At 46.6% G+C, this 17,753-nt stretch overlaps 1 protein-coding gene across 2 annotated transcripts; it reads left to right on the top strand.

The window, feature by feature from the left end:
- Nucleotides 1-19: 19 nt before the first annotated feature.
- LOC102563640 (NADH-cytochrome b5 reductase-like) lies at nucleotides 20-17,131 on the top strand. 2 transcript variants are annotated; one of them, XM_014598716.3, is made up of 7 exons: nucleotides 20-122; nucleotides 4,777-4,957; nucleotides 5,908-6,056; nucleotides 7,060-7,147; nucleotides 9,511-9,615; nucleotides 11,623-11,826; nucleotides 16,587-17,131. In XM_014598716.3, the coding sequence occupies exons 2-7, from the start codon at nucleotides 4,781-4,783 to the stop codon at nucleotides 16,788-16,790; spliced, it is 927 nt and encodes a 308-aa protein (XP_014454202.1). In that variant the 5' UTR covers nucleotides 20-122; nucleotides 4,777-4,780; the 3' UTR covers nucleotides 16,791-17,131. The 2 variants fall into 2 exon arrangements, with proteins under 2 accessions (XP_014454202.1, XP_006258659.1); XM_006258597.4 differs by lacking the exon at nucleotides 20-122 and having other exon boundaries at nucleotides 252-4,957.
- The last annotated feature ends 622 nt before the right edge of the window (nucleotides 17,132-17,753 follow it).

The raw sequence follows: 17,753 nt of genomic DNA, 5'->3' as shown, positions 1-17,753 counted from the left end.
CTCTGCTGCTGACGGGCGGCGGCGACAGCCAATTGGTGTCCGCCCCGTCTGCTGACGTCAGGGGGCGTGGCTCGTTTCTAAGCTCGCTCGGGGCGTGGCGCAGCCAGAGCAACCATTGGCAGGTCGGATTGCGCCTGCGCGTGGGGGGTGGGGAGTTTGGGAAGACCCCCTTCGCCCTCTGGTGCCTGAGGGGGCGGGGCTCTTCCCTGTTGTGGGCGGGGCAATGGGGGGAAGGGTGGGTGGTCGCACGTGGCCCTTCCTGGCCAGGCCTGGGCCTGCTCCACTCAGCCAGGGCTAGGGCTGACCTGGGGGGGTCCCCACCTCTGCACTAGTCAGTCTCTAAGGGACACCTCAGGGGTCATTCCTGCCCTAGCCTAACCTGGCCGGCCCCAACGCTGACCCCGTGGAGCACGGGAATGCAGCAGGGCAGGGGGGCGGCCGTATGAATGACCATCGCTCCCCCGCACCCAAATCTCCCGCCCCACAGGGGGTCCCGCGGCTGCCCCTAGCGACCCTTCCCCTGTTCGGCACCCGCCACACGTGGGGTCGGAGATGCCAGAGGAGACGTCCCTCCCGCAGCCAGGAGTGGACATTTCCCAGGCCTCGGCGGTGCCCTCGGCCCCGTCACCTCGCACGGCTGTGAATCTCGTGCAATGACGGCACCCGGCGTCAAAAGAAAGGTCCTTTCTCTTGCTAGTTTTCAACCCGGTGAACAGCAAGTTTGCTCGCTCCACGCCCCCGTGATGGTCTGGACCTCCACCCTGTCCCCTCTCGGTCTTCTCCTCTGCCACCTGTCCTGATGGAGCCGCCTTTAGTCTCTCCTGGCCTGGCAGCTGCTCCAGGCCTTGATCATCTTGGTTGTGCTCCTCTCTCCGCCTTTCCTCGTTCGACTACGCCCTCTCTGAGACGCGGGGAGTCGCGCTGCCCACGCGATTCAAGAGGCGGGCGCCCCGTGGACCTGTGGAGCGGCGCGATGATGTTCTGTTTTCCTTTGGGCCTTGGCCAGGGCTCGGTGGCACGGGCCAGGCTGAAGGAGCCCCCGGCTGAGCTGAGACACCTGCCAGGGCAAGGAGGCTGCTGCGCCTGTCCAGGGGTGGTCGGCACCTGCCCTGACTGAGATCCCCCAATTCCTGGGGGAAGCAAAGCCTACAGGGACCTACTTCCCTGGTCAGACTCCCCATTTTGAGCCTTTCTGATCAGTCTTGGGAACTGGAAACACGCCCTCTAGGTGAGTGGAGGTTTTCCCCACCTGCAAGCAGGTAACTAAAAACTCACCACCACCTGAAGCAGAGTTGAAAAGGTTGATGTTGCAGCACCTCATGGAGGCAGCATCTCCTGAGCAAGCCCAGCCACTCTGAACAGGCTGCTGGTTCCCACTCCAACCTCTGCCCATTGCTTTGAGTCGGGAGGTTGGGCCAAGCAACCGAAAGAGTGGATTTATCATTAAGAAACCTCACCAGCATCGCGGGGCAACACGACAGGCTTAAGCAACACACTTCTAGGATCTCACAGACCTCCTTTGTTTCTTTACTGAGATTGTAACTTGACTTTGGGGGTGAACTTTGCTCTCCCAGATGTTATTGGCTCATTCTAAGTGGAAAGCCAAGATCATAGTACCTACCACAAGGATTTTACAGTCTTTGGATGAAAAAGTAAGGATGAAGTTACACCTTACACTTAAACCATAGTAGGAAGCCCGCCAAAGGTTTTGGAAACATCTGAAGACCCAGGTGCAGGTGGAGGATGTTTGCTGGTAGTAGGGCCACTTATGGCTGTGGACACTTGGATTTGGAATTAGTTTTGGCTAATTTGGCTGCAGATACAAATTTAAAAAAAATACTAAGGGCACTCAAACCACAAACATCTGAAAGTTACAACTTGTTAACTCATACTAAGTGCCCTCTCTGCATCTCAAAGTTCTGCCACTTCAGGCAAGGGTTAACTCGGCTGTGCTACCCAGCTTATATTTGGGTAACTTCAGTCTGTTCCACAAAGACAAAATGAGCAATTTGCAGTCCTCTAGCATCCCAGGATGCACCCTTCCTAGCAATCTCCCCCTACCCAGGGATAGAGTCCAGGTGTTCTGGCTCCCAGCCACACTCATGCTCTCCAGCCTGCTAGGCAGAGCTGTGTGGGCAAGAAATGGTATTCACCTTTAATGTGCAATTGCTCACAGCATCTTCAGACTTCAATGCAGTCTAACATTCCTCAGATTTAGTACAGGCAGTCCTCAATTTACAACGTTTCGAGTTACAATGTTTCGCACTTACAACATTTCTAAATTAACACCCTGTTTCGACTTTATGACGCCAGTTTCGACTTTACAACGCTTGATCTGACGTGACGCCACACCAGGGAACAAGTTGGCTGCGTCGCCCATCTCCCTGGAGAACGTCTGTCCAAACTTCCTTGGACGCTTTCTTTACGAAAGCAAAGAGACTCCAAAAGAACCTGTAGCCAAGACTCCTGAGAAGACTCCAGCCAAGAGCCCTTCAAAAAGTCCAGCAAAATCACCTCAAAGAAGTCCTTCCAAATCAATATGATTTCTATTTACAATATAAATACATTAATGTAGCTATATTGCTGATCGATAATTGATCGAGTACAACATTCTGGGGTATTTTTGGTGAAAATAGGGTATCCGGCCTTGGTTCAGGAACCAACCCCTTGTTTATAACATTGTTTCTTCTGAGAAAATTGGTTCCGAGTTACAACGTTTTGACTTAAGACGCGTTTTTCAGGAACCAGTTGTGTCGTAAGTCCGAGGACTGCCTGTATTGTCTGAGTGACATGTAACTTCACGATATTTCTGAGCTGGGAGTTTGTGTGGTTTAATTGTGATGCTGGCAACTGGCACTTCTAAGAACTATTCCCTTTGCTAATAGCTGACCCGCTCTTTAGGCTTGGTTAGTTCGAAGGCCAGCATTTCCAACAACGCTGTCTTATTCTGAGAGTCCAGCTAGCAATCACACAAGAGGCCTGAACTTCCAGGCACGCTGAGCACCAGCCACTCTCATTGCCACAGCTAGCTAGGAGCTCTGGGTGCTCAGCTCCTCAGAACTCCAGGCAAGAGACCTACCTTCAGTGGCTACTTTAAAAAATGTTTTCATTGGTCTTTTGGCTTCTGTTTCTCCATGTGTTTAAAATTAGAATACTAATACTTTTGTCAAAGGGGTGAAGATTAATTAATGCTCATAAAGCACCTTGCAAATGAAACTGCTATGTAAGTGCTAAGTGTTCTTTTCTTCAGCCTTGTCACCTGTGGTTTTATAATTTCCTTATGACTTCCTTTTGTTTAAATGATATGGCAGTAAAGGTATTGGGAATTATATCCAGCTGAGCATTGCATAAAATAATTATTATGTCCCAGAGAGTTAGTATTTTGCCTTTTGTCAAAGGAATATGACCCAGAACGCCGTCTGTTAGAAGAATATCTGGAAGGAGAGTAACACGCAATCCTCCAAATGCTCCTGGCATATTAGCTTGATCTTTCAGTTCTCCCACTCACCAAACTGAGCATTCATTTGCCTGTGACTTCCCTAAATCCTGCTTCTGACTTCTTGAGTTTCCCACGCTGCCCACCCTTTCTACTTCTGATTGCTTCTGCATACCCAGAGACTTCCACAGATCCTCTCTTGGAAGTGGGATCTGTTTCCTGCCACATTTTAGATCTTAGCATACATGTAGTTTATACGTTGTCTAATACAGATCTCTTAGAAGAGATGTCTAGCACGAGGAACGATACAGGCATGACCACCCATCCCTCTCCTCCCCCCACCTGATTACAACGTGTTGTCACCTTTGTCTTTGATGCAGGCACGTGGTCCACGGAGATAGGTCCCAAGATGTGATGCTCCTTTTGCAGCCTTTGAGGCCAAGGATTTAGTATTCAAAAGTGGATTAGGTGTTTACCTAAATAATGAGAAAATCCTCAATTGGGTTAGATGGGATAAAGAATTTATAGGGGAAATGGACACACATGCTGCTGGGCATAAACTGGTCACTAACTCATAGATTCATAGATTCATACATGCTAGGGTTGGAAGGGACCTCAATAGATCATCAAGTCTGACCCCCTGCCTAGGCAGGAAAGTATGCTGGGTTCAGATGACCCCAGCTAGATGCTTATCTAACCTCCTCTTGAAGACCCCCAGGGTAGGGGAGTGCACCACCTCCCTTGGGAGCCCGTTCCAGACCTTGGCCACTCGAACTGTGAAGAAGTTCTTCCTAATGTCCAGTCTAAATCTGCTCTCTGCTAGCTTGTGGCCATTATTTCTTGTGACCCCCAGGGGTGCCTTGGCAAGAAGAGCCTCACCAATTCCCTTCTGCGCCCCCATGATGAACTTATAGGCAGCCACAAGGTCGCCTCTCAACCTTCTCTTGCGGAGGCGGAAGAGGTCCAGGTGCCCTAGCCTCTCCTCGTAAGGGAGACTCAGAGGGGCCAAGATGAAGTTTTGCCTGAGAGCAAATGCTTCCATTGAGGGGGTCTGATAGCCTTTCCTATATATCTTTTGGCGTTGGGTGCTAACAGGACTTTGGCATGTATCATTGGTCTAATCTGGTGTGGTGAATCCAGGTTTCCATATGCACGTGTGGCCCAAAGCAGAGCGCTGCACTACTCCCATGAAAATGGAGCGTTGGCTTGGCCCACATATCTTCAGGCAGGCAGTTTTTAGATGCCCCTTGAGCTACCACTCAGAGAGGTGTCTCTGTCAAGCACCCCACAGTCCTCTTCCTTTAAATGCAAACCCTGATGCTCGGCTTGTGTTTTGGTAGGTAAATGAGCGAAAGCGAGGATGACTGGCTCGCTCTCAAACCCAGCGAACCGCTGCCGTCTCAGTGCTGTGGCAGCGGCTGCAAACCCTGCATCTCCGATTTGTATCAGAAGGAGCTAGCACAATGGGAAAAGGCCAGAGCCAAGAAGGACAAAAGCCTCCTGAGCAAACAGAAGGAGCAGGTAGCAAGTTCTCCGTAGCAACCCAAACAGGGCTTGCATCATCCTTACGTTTGTCTGCATGTGATACAGAGAGCGTAGTGGAGGGAATTACAGTGGTCTTTTGAGAAAAATACTTAACTCCACTACAACTTCTCCTCCCGCAGAAAAATGGCCACAATAGAGTATCCCAAGTGCTCTTGGTTTTGCCCTCTACCCTATTACAATATTGCCTCTGCCGCTGCTACAGCAAGCTTGCGTAACATCAAGGTAGAGATCCATGGGATAAGAGAACAAAACTGCCCGTGAAAGATGAGGCGAGGCGATTAGCAAGTCAGCTTTTCCTCTGCTGCAACCCTTCAGAGAGCTTACATTTCCCTGAACGCTCTTCTTTTTCCATCTTTCTGGGAGGCCTATGCGGAGACGAAAAAAATAAAATCTCATGTTTGGTAGAACGCTCCATTGTTTTCCTCTTTAAAACATGTAATTGTATGCCTCTCAAATACCCTTTCAAACAAATCCAACCGTTACGGGGTAAAGCTAGAAGTTTCTACGAAAATAATCAGCAGAGAAATAATTAAGGATGCTGTTGCTATTTCGAATGGCCATTACAGGGTTTCAGAATTAAGTACCTGCTGGGTAGTTAAGCTTTTTTGCAGCTATTATTTCTGTTCAACTTTCTGTCTCCAGCCTCCAGAAGAGAGCATTACATTGAGTCATGTTTAGCTGATTCAACTTTAAGGTCTAAAAACTTAATTTTTATATCTATCTTGGATTCTGTGGAAAACCCTGAAAAAAAAAAGCAGCAGAGAGATGCCTAAAATATAGGCTAGTCCCCAGAGTTCTCAAGATGCATTTTTCTGAGCCCTCAAGCTTTACCAGCACTAGATTTGCACACACGTTTGTTTTAAAAGAGAAATAAAATAATAAAGGACACCATCTAACCTAGTGATTATTTATTGTTGTGCTTCCAGAGTTGTAATTCAGAGCTAAATCCAGATACATTTACTGCATTCAGCATAAACTCTGTGGAACAGCTAACACAGGACACCTACCTGTATAGATTTGAATTACCAGAAAATAGCAGCCTGGGATTGAGTTTAGGACAACACGTTGTGTTAAGGTACTGTTCTAGTCTCTAGTTAAACAGGCTCTTTTATGCGACTTAATATGCAGTTTGTTTTCAATTTGCAAAGATTTAATACTACGTAAATCATAATTTCTATACTACCAAAATGATACAGCTGAAAGAACTCGTGAGCTTGTTAGCTCTGCTAATTTTATGGTGGAAGCCACTCCAGGACTGTATTTTTCTTTCAATATTAGCTTTGTGTTGGTGGGGGAGAAGAGAACTAAGTGTGGTTAAGAAAAACCATTTACAGGATGAAAAGGAGAGAAAAGTAGTTGTTACAACAGATGATTTATAACAACATGGTGGGATGAGGGCAACGATCTTTGCCAATTAGAAAGTTCATCATTTCAGGCCTTGTCACTTGGGGTGTCAAAGCACATAGCAATGGGTTCAAAATCCACGTGTTTTAAGACTGAAGGCCAGCAAATAATTCACTACCGTGGGATAGCATTTACCAGAAAGGGGTCATATGGAAAGACTTGTGTCTGTTTTAGCAACTGGTGGTAAAGCCTGTCAGAGCCTGATTTCAAGCAATAATGGTAATATCTGTATCTTTTATCATCATCCTCATCCTTACTATTATTTATTTGCTGCATGCGTAGAATAAAAGCTAGCCTCTGCTCCAGAGCAATGTAGCATATTTACCAATAAAGCAATTCTTGTTTCCCTTCACTGCACTACACTCAGCTGTTCCCCACTGAACACCTGGTTCTGTCTTTTTCCCCATTTGTCTGGGGCAGCTGATCGAGTGGCATAGCCATCGCCTTGCAAACCCAAGGAATCTGTGGCAGCGTTGCACAGAAACCTCAGAGTGGAGGATGTCACTGGATCTTTAGCTACATTAGGGGAAATATTTATTCTGTTTTGGCAAAGGATGACAATTTGGGAAAGACTACTGCTGTGGTTTTTCAGGCTGGTCTCTCCAAAGAGCAGTATCGTTGGTGATGTCGGCTAGTAAATCAGATAACGGTGGTTTCCTCTTTTTACTCCTTAGAGGGGAGGTGAATGGCTTGGAAGTTCAGAGAGCTTATACTCCAATTAGCCCTGTGAATGCAGAAGGGTACTTTGACGTTTTAATAAAAGTAAGTGGTCTGTATTATTCAGATTGTAAATATATTGGGACTGTGGTTTCTTTTAAGTCATGCAGAGGACTGAACACATCTTCCACACTTAGCACGTATTATCATTCACACTTACTATTATGTACCAGAGCATTCACTTAGCACAACGTTATCATTGTAATGTTTCATGAGCTATTTCTGTAGGAATTTGGGGGAAGTTGCATTTTTTTCTGGTAAAACTGAGATAATTTTACCTCCCACACACACAATAGACACAAGAGGTGACAGGTAAATAAATTAGCCACAGCATAATCCCTATTAAATAATCCATACAAACTGAGATCCGGGCCAGCACTATCGAAATGAGAAGGAGTTTTGTGTTAGACTTTTTCGTGGTCTTCATATTTTAAAACTAACATCGCAACCTGTCCTGAGCCTGCTGAAGTTTTGCGTGAGCTGGGTTCGTAGGAGCAGGACTAGCATAAGTAATTATTTTGGGTGTAAGCTATCAAAGCCAGCAAGCACAGTCTTTCTGATCTGCACGTGCCTTTCTGTAAATCCTTGGAGATCTGTAGGCTCCTTTCTAAGTGCCGCATCTCCCAAGCCGATCAGAGAACGATCACTTGACCCTCTGCCCATCTTTACACATTTAAGGGTGTATTACTCAGTGTATGATAGAACAGGAATCACGCTTATTTAGACATGTATATTTTTTTCTGAGACGCTTGTGGGTAGGTCATTTCACCATTATTGTGGCAACTGGGATGGGGAGAAAGAAATGTTACATTGGAGCTACATTAATAGGATACTTTCATAGGTTGACTGTGAGATTTCATGTATACTTGCTTATTACACACAGGTTTTGCATTTCAATAATAATAGTAATGATTGTAATAATACCTTTCCTTTATGTCGAACCTTTCATCCCAAAGGGAACTATAGTTATTCTCTGGCAGTAACAAAAGAGATGTAACACCCATTGTAAGGCACCCATTTTTATAACTTCTCTGGAGGTTGTAGTATATTTCACACTATTCAGGCAATTTTGGGAAGTACTGTATTATTATTATTACTGTGCAATCCAAGCACTGTTCAAACCCCTCCATCTCCTGTTATTATAGCATTACATTTGTGATACTACAGTTAAGTGTGAGCGAGTTGCCATTTACCATACGTAACCCTCCTTGTGAGTGATTTTTCTAATGCTGTGGGGGTTTTTTTAAGTGAAAACCTGGGTGTACAAGCCTTCACCCCAGGAGATACTTTTTTTCCCTTCCTTTTTATTTACCAAAAAAAAAAAAAACCAACAACCCTGCAACCTTTAGACCAGCTTGGTCTTTCTCCTTTAGGTTTTAAAGGAAGATTTAAGACAGTGGGGAACACATGGGCCCAAATGCTGTTTCCCCACACTGTAGGAGATATGGCATAAATGGGGCTGATTACCCACCCCTATCCCCCATCCTTTCTGTCTTGAGCTGCCATTTGTAGTTGTGGAAGATACATATAAAACACTGTCACAGCCACTCTGCAAGGGTGTTAAATGACTGCACAAGGCCCACTGAATATAAAATGTCTCTAATATATTGGATGCAACCACAGATGGAAACAGGTCTGTTTGGATGACCCCATGGCTTTCTCTTTGCATCCTTCTCTGTGCTGCCTCTTCCCCTCCAGTCACACATGAAGCTAGCGTTCCTGCATGCAGAAATCTCTAACAGTATTACACAGAGGGTTTTACACCTGTTTAGAGAGAGTGTTTTTACTATTTTTTTTTTTTTTTTAGTGAAGCTTAGATATTAACCTTTCTGTAAAATCTTGGAGCATCTCTTACTGTGTAGATGATCTGTAGTGAAAATGTAGCTCAATGTTATAAATAGGGAAACCTAAATTTCATTCCATTGTTACATAATGTACCATTGCAGGGCCTGGTAGCTCTGAAACGAAGTGAAAATCAAGTGGCATTTATTTAAATATCAATACCCAGAATGCCCTTCCAGCTCCCAGCTTCTTCAGAGCAGTAGTACACAACCGTATCATCAGCTCTGGAGAACAGAGGGCTGAGGCTGGCTTTTGTGCACCAAGGAGTTCCTCTTCATGTGCTTTGCAGGTGAGAGCTCTGCCTTTTCCCCTGCTTCAGCATTTTGGGTAGTTTTTACATTATATTCAGGCTAGATTGAAACCAACATCACTTATTTTAAGTATCGTTTGATTTGGGTTTCTTTGTATTATTTTGTAAATAGAGCGATCATTTTTTAAAGCTGTGAAATATTCCCCCCCCTCCCTTTTGTTTAAATGGAGATAACTTTATAATTGCCTTTAAGCTGGGAAACTTCCTAGCAAAATATAACGATTGTTTTCTTTTGTGTGTGTGTATTTTTTAATAGTGCTATGCAAGTGGACTCATGTCACAATACATAAAATCCTGGAAAAAAGGAGAGACAATCTTTTGGCGAGGGCCGTTTGGAGGCTTCCCATATAGACCTAATAAGGTTAGTGCTGTAATAGATACTGAGTGTTTCAGCACATGGCAGCTCACTTTGTTTAATATTCCAAAGGGATGTTGTTGATTAGATTACTATTTGGATTATTATTTTAGGGACTTCCAGGTTTACTGTACAAGGCTGCAGCGTTTGCAGTTGATTAGAGGAAATGGACCCTGTTAGAATGCAAACTATTTAAGAGGAAAGGAAGAGGTGGGACAAGATTATAAAGTGCTAGCAAGGGTTTCTGCATGGCGGTTTCCTTTTAAGTGTTTCTGGTATTGAAGAAACTTTTGGCTGGGATGTATAATTGAGACGCTGTGCTCATTAGACACCTCAGCACTTTTATCAGAACTAGGGGTGTGCAAACTCCAGTGTCTGAGCCAGCTTCCAGAGACAGCAATTGCATCCTGCCTACTGATGTTCCTCCATCCACCCCACTGCATCTAGTGGAAAAGTTATTCTTCACTTCCCCTGCTCTTGGCTCAGGTTTGTGGTACAGAATAATTGCCAGGCTCATCCACGGAGATGGCCACACTCTTGAAATGGGTAAGCAGTCTTTAAGAACAGGCTAAATGGGTATTGTGTGTATTGGTTTAGACAGGGATGATTCTACCTTGAGCAGGGGTTTGGCCTAGGTATGACCTCCTAAGGTCTCTGCCAGCCCAACTTCGCTATGACTTTGATCCCTGCAAGTTCAGTTGGTAAAGCACCTCAGTACATGGCCCAAGGCCACCATTGAAGTACAAACAATGCCATCTTTATGAATAGCAATAGCTGCAAGCTGATGCCTGGGGTATGAGTTCTGACTACAACATTTTCTTTCATTTTGTTTTTTAAAGCAGTTAATTCCCAAAATATATTGCGATTGATCTCATTTTAAACTGGGACCCCGCTCAAAAATTGAAATAATTCAGAGCCATTGACTGACAATGAATCGGAAAGTTGCAGCACATCAAGTAGTAGTCCCTGGACACCACCCCCATTCCCTGCAGCCAGGCTGTTCTACCTTTAATTAGCTGGTTACAATAGGTTTCGCAAACTGTTCACCAAGGGATCAGCCACAAACGGAGGCAAGTGTAAGCCCAAAGACTGAGAGGTGCTGAGCACCCTTGGCTCCCAGGAACTGCGAGCCCAAAGAGTTAGGGTTGTGAGGGTGTGTCTACATGGGACAAAGCAGAGATGTCCCAGCTAGCCGTGCACACATCGGCTTTGGAAGCAGCAGCAGTGTAGCCGTGGTAGTGCACTACACCTAGGATCATGGCCTCTGGCTTGCACTGTGTAGACATATCTGAGTAAATTAGTGCCCTATGCAAAGGGAAGGTTGGTCCATAATAGATCAGATTCAGCTTCCCCTGCCCTCAGTAGCAGTTGGACTGGCAAAGCCATTCTACATCTAATGGAGCATTGAGTTTTCCTTGAGCTTTCATTGAGCTTTCCTTGTTGAGTTGAAACTGCAGACGTCCTTAACCCAGCTCTTGAATATGAGTCCTTTAGCTCCAAGTCCTTCATACATGATTATATTTGGCTATGTAGACTTTGTGTCCAGTCTGACCAGTCAGTTCATCCAGTCCAATATAAAATCCCTACCTATGATGAAAGGAGACAGAGTGGTCCAGGGGGTAGGACACAATAGGGAGGAAACCGTTCCTTCTAGCACCCTGGGTTCATATCCCCCCCTACAGCAGGAAACCTCAGAGCCATGAATTGTGCAGGGAAACTGAGGCTCGACATCGTTTCACTGGAAATTGTGGTTAAAACTTTGGCGCTGGGAGGGGGGTGGATTCCTACCCAAGCAAAATTGGTGTTAAGAAGAACTTCTTTAACAAGTCATAGTAGTATTTCTGTTGAGTTTGGGTTGTATTAAGCTTTCTTTTACCAATTAGTAGCCTTGTCATATGTGTTGAACTCTTACAAGGGATGACATCCCAGCTTTGCAGAAGGAAGGATTACTGTAATGGCCTTATTCATTTTCAGTTACTCTGATTCATTCCCCATCCTTTGGTTAATTACTAGTACGGAGAACTACTCATGCTTGCCTCTGGTACTGGCCTGGCACCAATGCTTCCCATCCTCCAGTATGTAACCGAAAACGAAGATGATGAAACTTTTATCACCCTGGTTGGCTGCTTCAGGACCTATGAAAATATCTACTTGAAACCTCTTCTCCAAGATCTGTCTCGATACTGGAACGTCAGAATGTTTTACATCCTAAGCCAGGTAAAATTCTAATATGAAGCACATTTATCCTGGGGAATCTCTACATCTGCTTTTGTATCAACATAATCTAAATTAATCCATTCTCAGGGGAAAAGGTGGTTTAGTGATCCAGTAGCCTTTTAACCTTTTCAGACTTGGGGCATCCCTCAGAAAATGTCAGCTCTTAGTTTTCACTTAATTTTTGACTACAGAAACATAACAGAACAATTCTTCTGTTGCAAAGAACTCAAATACCATAATAGGTCAGAATGTTTTTAACCCTCTGGATTCCCATTTAAAATCTTTGGATTTATCTTATGAATCACATTTCCACACTTAACAGTGCTAACATTGAGTGCCACTCCCCAACACCCTTAAAAAGATTTCAAGGCACCCCAGGGTGCTGTGGCACCCTGGTTGAGAATCACTGCAGTAGCCCTTGTCTTAAGATGTGTTCTTTATATCCTGCACATGGTCTGTGACTCATACTAACTTGTTGTCCAGGTAGATCACTAATTCTCCCTAGATGACCTGCCTTGACAGAGATCCCCTTGAAAAGGTCACGTTCATCTGTATTCACCATGGATTATTTTCCCGTATACCACTCAAAACTGGTCCTTGTTGCCTCTGAAAAAGTAGATTTATGAAGTTCTCAGCAATCTGCTAGGCTCTTAGTAAACAACCCGCTTTCAAAGGTCCTTGCCGTTCCTAGCGTCCATGCATTGCTGTGTTATCACCTTTCATTCACTACTCATGTTCTCTAGCTAGTTTGTAGTTTCACACATGTTCACTTCTAGCTTGGAATCTCATATAGTAATGTGTCTGCACCAGCTTCTTGGCATCTTTTCTGTCTGCCGAGATCTCTTATTAACCCATTTTCACACCTATTTGTAAAAAAAAAAAAGTTGATATCTACTTCAAGCTGCTCCTTGGGCTAACTATATAGGACAAGAGCATACCTGTCATGTGTCTTTTGTTTTGAGGGATGTTCCTGTCTTCCACATAGGATTGAAGTCCTACTACTCTTATTACTGAAAATTATTTATATAGTAAATAACTTGATTTGCACTGAGATTATTTTAGAAAGAGTCTTTTATGCAAAGGGAATCAGTCCCACAGATTGTTAATTTCTTTATGAATCATTCTTAGATCCTTTCCTTGGGAATTTGGTCATGCATTATGTATTGCATTTGGCCTTGGCAGTTTGGAAAGAATGTGTACGACGAGGCATGGATCTCATGACCTCTTGCTCCTAAACACTTCTGTCATTTGCTCTGAAGGAGTGTATGCACTCAGGATGTCTAATACTACAGTCTATATCAGGGGTGTCCAACCTTTTTGAATGTGGGGCCGGATCACAAACTTTTTATTACCCAGTGGGCTGGCGAGCCATATTCAAAGACCTCACAGGAGGTGGTATCACATCAGGAAGTGATGTCACATGACCTTTGACACCAGTAAAGTTGCAGGAAGTGACAATGAAATGGGTCTGGAAATGTGCTTTAAAATCCAAAATAAAAACAATATAAAAGCAAGAACGAAATAATACCAAACACTTGACTAAAGTAAACACTTTTGCTTCTACTCACATCTCAATAAATGAAAGAAGCATAATGCAAGTTGACAGATCAAATGTGGAAAAGATATCAGCCAGAGTGGAAACTAATCAAAGCAACAAAATATGGGCATTTTTGAGAATAATCTAGACTATTTATACGTAGTGTGACCATATATCCTGGATTGGCTGAGACAGTCTGTAACAAGTCACCCTTCCCAGCGCCATCTTCCTAGTACTCCACGCCTTGCGTGGGGCACCCTTGGATCCTTCTTTAGGGTTTTTCTGTCCCGCCCTAAACTCGCCTGCCACGTCTTGATAGAAATTGTGATGACGCTCTTGCGAGCGGGAGGCTGCCTATTGTATTGGGTATGTTGGGGCCTTTCCCCTATGTGAGACTAACCCCTGATTTTCTCTAGCTAGGTCTCCCCGTCTAAACCCACTAAACAGGGTTTGACTCCGAGGTTCTAGCCTTTTCTATTGTCTTGAGGCCCGTGGCCCCTTTTCCTGCTCCAATCTGGAGCCTGGCCCAGAGGCTCGGGCGTCAGCCCCACAGCTGGAGGGTCGCAAGCCCAAAACCAGAGGATGACCCTGAGCCCACAGCCTCCCAGGCCACAAAAAAAAAAGCAAAACAACTACCAACACCAAGCTGCACCACAGGCCCTCCTGAGCTCCCCGGCTTCTTTAAGATTGCACCTCACTGGCACCAGGGTCTGCGCCCCTCTCCAGGGCTTCCTGCTGCCCTCTCTCCGGGGCTTCTCGCTGCCCCCTCTCTGGGGCTTCTCCAAAATGCTGCCTCCTTCTCTAGGGCTTCTCCAAAATGCTGCCCCCTTCTCTAGGGCTGGGGTCAGTGCACCCCAAATGCTGCGCCCTTGCTGGTGCTGGGATCTCCACACTGCTGTGGGTCCCCTATGAGGCCTCCTCCAACCCCTAATAGCCTCACCCAGGCCACTGGTCTTAAACAGTAAACAAAATGTGAGCCCCTTGGCTATACCATAAACTTGAGCCTCCTGGCTTTAACAACCTTCACCCTACCGGGAAATACTCCGTCCCTCCATAGTGACAGAAGCTGTTCCTGAAGCCAGGCCTCTTCCCTTTGGTTGTTCTAGGAGACCTCCTTCCCCTTTGGCAGCCAGGAGGGAACTGCCTCCCTGGCCTCAGTTCTGGTGTTTAAATGGGAGCCAGGCCCTCCCCTTCCGGTCAGCTGACCACTAGCAGGTGTGGGACACTGGATCCCTCTGGTCGTCCCAGTAACTGGCACCTGAGTAGCTATTCTGGCTCTCCAAGTAGCAGGCACCTTAGTGCCCTGCTACACAGTCCCAAAATGTATAGGCTGTCTCAGTGTCCCAGCCACTGGAGAAAATTTAAGCAAAAGTACCAGATTGGTGGGAATCTGGGAGCTGGGGGATTGGGGCTGTGTGTGTGTGTGCAGGCGTGCATGCATGTGCATGTATGTGTGCTTCCAAGCACATGTGTGTTGCAGCAGACAGAGCCAAAGCAGCTATAAGGATGTGCTGGGAAGCATGGTACTTTTGTCACTGGAGCAAGGGCTGTGGGCTGGGGTGGGGACTGGGGTGCTGGCCAGGCTGGGGGTGCTGCATGTGCTCTGTCTGCCCTGCTCTGACTCACGGCACCTGCTGCTGCATCCTGGCTGTGTGCTGCTGGGCTAAGTCAAAGTCAGCCGCATTGCAGCCCCATGTGGAGAGCCCAGTCTGGCCTGGCCACATCCTGCCCTAAGCAGAGAGGGGAGTGTGAGGCTGGGGCTGCCTGCCCCTGCCCAGCCAGGGACTCATGGCCAGGATGCAGCTGCAGGGACAGGATGGGGACAGGGCCAGGGCCAGAGTTGTGAGTCAGACAGAACCCATGCAGAGCCCCCAGTCTGGCCAGCACCCCAGTCTGCAGCCCTGGCTGTGGTGAGAAAGACACTGTGCACCTGCCACACACATCAGCGTGCATGCATGTGTGTATGTGTGCGTATGTGCACGTGTGTGTGCATGTGTTTCACTCGGAGAGACGTAAAAGTCAGCAAATGGGACGCCTGCTGTCTTTAAGAGCCCAGTCAGACCCATCAGGTATGGTTAGGAGGCAGCTGGACATAGAGTGCCTCTGGGCCCAGCTCCTCCTGCCTCCTGCCCAGCCCGGCTCCGGCAACCGCGTGCCCCGCAGCCCTGGCCCAGTCCCAAGGTGCCCCCAGCTCCACGCAGGAACTTACCTCGTGCCTCCTTTCCACCACGCATATGGGCAGGGTGTGGGCCATGCTGCAGCTTCTCTGGCCATGCGCTGGGGGCAAGGGGCAGAGTCAGAGAAGAAGTTGCGGGCGCTGTCCCCAGCTCGTCCAGTCAGGTGCAGCTGGGGCAGCCCCGCGCTGCACAGCCCTCGGGGCAGCGATGGCGAGACCCGGTTCACGTGATGAGCCCAGCCCCGCGGGGGTAAGCAGCTCCCCTCCCCTCGCTGCCGGCTGGGGCCCGCGGGCTGCCCCTGCCCGCCTTGTCACTGCCCTGCCGCTGCCGTGGAGCGCAGAGCAGGCGCCAGGACTCCTCGCCTGTCCTGAGCGAGGGACCTCGGGCCAAAGAAAATGGCTTGGCGGGCCTCATGGTGGCCCGCGGGCTGTATGTTGGACAAGCCTGGTCTGTATGCTCTGTGAAAGGCAGCCACTGAAGGGCAACACAATTGGACACGTTTGAGGAGGTCTTGAAACTCCACCCAGCGAATGACAATGGGTCCATCTCACACTAGTCAATACATTCCCACCCACACATTTCTCACTTCTGTCTGCTCATCATCTCTCATAAGAAAGTTGTTTCAGCCTGATGTCAAGTAGGGTAGCTCTCTTTTTATAATTCAACATCCATCCATCCATTCATCCTGCCCATTATCAAATGGGTGGAAATGCCTCTTCAATGCAAAATATTTTACAACATGTCCTAGTGATGGCCAGGCTCTGGGTTGGCTCCTCTGAAAGTATTACAAAGCCAGATCCCTCTGGCAGAAAGTGCTTTGCCCTTAGCTCTCACATTTTGCTCTTACATGGTTTGCCCCTGAGGTGAGGGAAGGCAGCTCTCAATTATTAGTCTAAGAGTTTCTTTAAGGGATGAAGTTTCAGCTGCAATGCTGCGGAGCAGGTTTGGGGGGCTAGGCATTTAATTCTAACCAGTGCCTCCGTAAAGAATTCACTGTCCTTTTCACTAACACGGTTTGATGCAATAAAAACCTTTTGTTTTTCCAGGAACATTCACTGAAGGAACTTCCTTGGAGCTATCAGAAAAACACATACACTGACCATATAAATGAAAACTTGATTAAGGAAATAATTGGTTCGTGTAGAAGAAAGCCATTTGTGCTGATATGCGGCTCAGAAGCATTTAATAAAGACATGACTACATGTTTGAAAGCAGTTGGACTTGAAGAGGATTCATATTTTGCATTTTAGCAAAATACGTTGATATAAGTATCACATGTTAACCATGCAGACCCCAACCTCAGTATGTTTATTGACCAGTTTGATTTTCTCATGCATACATTTTCATAAGACACTGTACAAGATATTTCATAAAGTGTCTTTATGGTAAATGCTAACAGATTGTTTTAAAATTTGTATGAACCAGCTGACTGTACAGGGTAGCTGCTGCAATACTTTGTCACAGCGGGGAGAACGAAGGTTGGTGGCAGAAATACTAACTGAGAATTTCATCGAGGACCTGCAAAGTTTCTTTCACTTTTCTATGCATGTTATCATTTCCATTTTGTAATAAAAAGCACACAGGTAAGCAACTCTGCAGAATCTGTGGCTCATTGACACATGCTGATGCCTTGAAAGTCATGCAGATCTGTTGTATCACTGTGGCCTATTGGAGACTTAATCCACAGATTACTGGTGAAGCCAATGGAGTCTGGTGGCTAGGATACTGCACAGAGTCTGTTGAGACCTGGGTTTAGTTCTGCTAGTGCAGAGGTCGGCAACATTTTCTGGTGGTGGGGAAAGGGGAAGAATGACCCAGGTTAGAGGAATGCAGGCATTAGGATCCAGTCGTGCTGCTGCTTCTCCTTGCCCTTTGACTGCAGTGCAGTATGGCAAAAGCCTCCATCTGCCGAAGCCCCAAGCAGCTGACTGCGGCACAGTGCAGGGAGAGCCCTGTAATGCCAAATATCACCACAGGTGCAACTCAGCAGGCCAGATCCAAAGGCTACACAGGCTGTAGGTTGCAGACCCCTGTGCTACCGGGCCTAGTGGGTAACCTTGAAAAAGATGTGAAGAGACTGTTTCCCATCTGTGAAATGGGGAGAATGGGACTGACGTGCCCTGGAAAGCACTTTGGGCTCTGTTGATGAAAAGTGCTATCTAAGAGCTAGGTATTCTGTCACTGAGCCTTATCCCCTGACATAGCGTTGTCTT

Source organism: Alligator mississippiensis, chromosome 5 (genome assembly GCF_030867095.1).
Source record: "Alligator mississippiensis isolate rAllMis1 chromosome 5, rAllMis1, whole genome shotgun sequence".
In the NCBI taxonomy this organism is placed as follows: domain Eukaryota; kingdom Metazoa; phylum Chordata; order Crocodylia; family Alligatoridae; genus Alligator; species Alligator mississippiensis.
This window is presented reverse-complemented; position numbering and strand designations above follow the sequence as displayed.

Excerpts from the sequence above, each read along its gene's own strand:
- LOC102563640 (XM_014598716.3), top strand. The coding sequence starts at position 4,781 with ATGAGCGAAAGCGAGGATGACTGGCTCGCTCTCAAACCCAGCGAACCG. Across the intron at positions 4,958-5,907 it reads TGAGCAAACAGAAGGAGCAG|AGTTGTAATTCAGAGCTAAA; the intron begins GTAGCAAGTTCT and ends TTGTGCTTCCAG. Across the intron at positions 7,148-9,510 it reads ACTTTGACGTTTTAATAAAA|TGCTATGCAAGTGGACTCAT; the intron begins GTAAGTGGTCTG and ends ATTTTTTAATAG.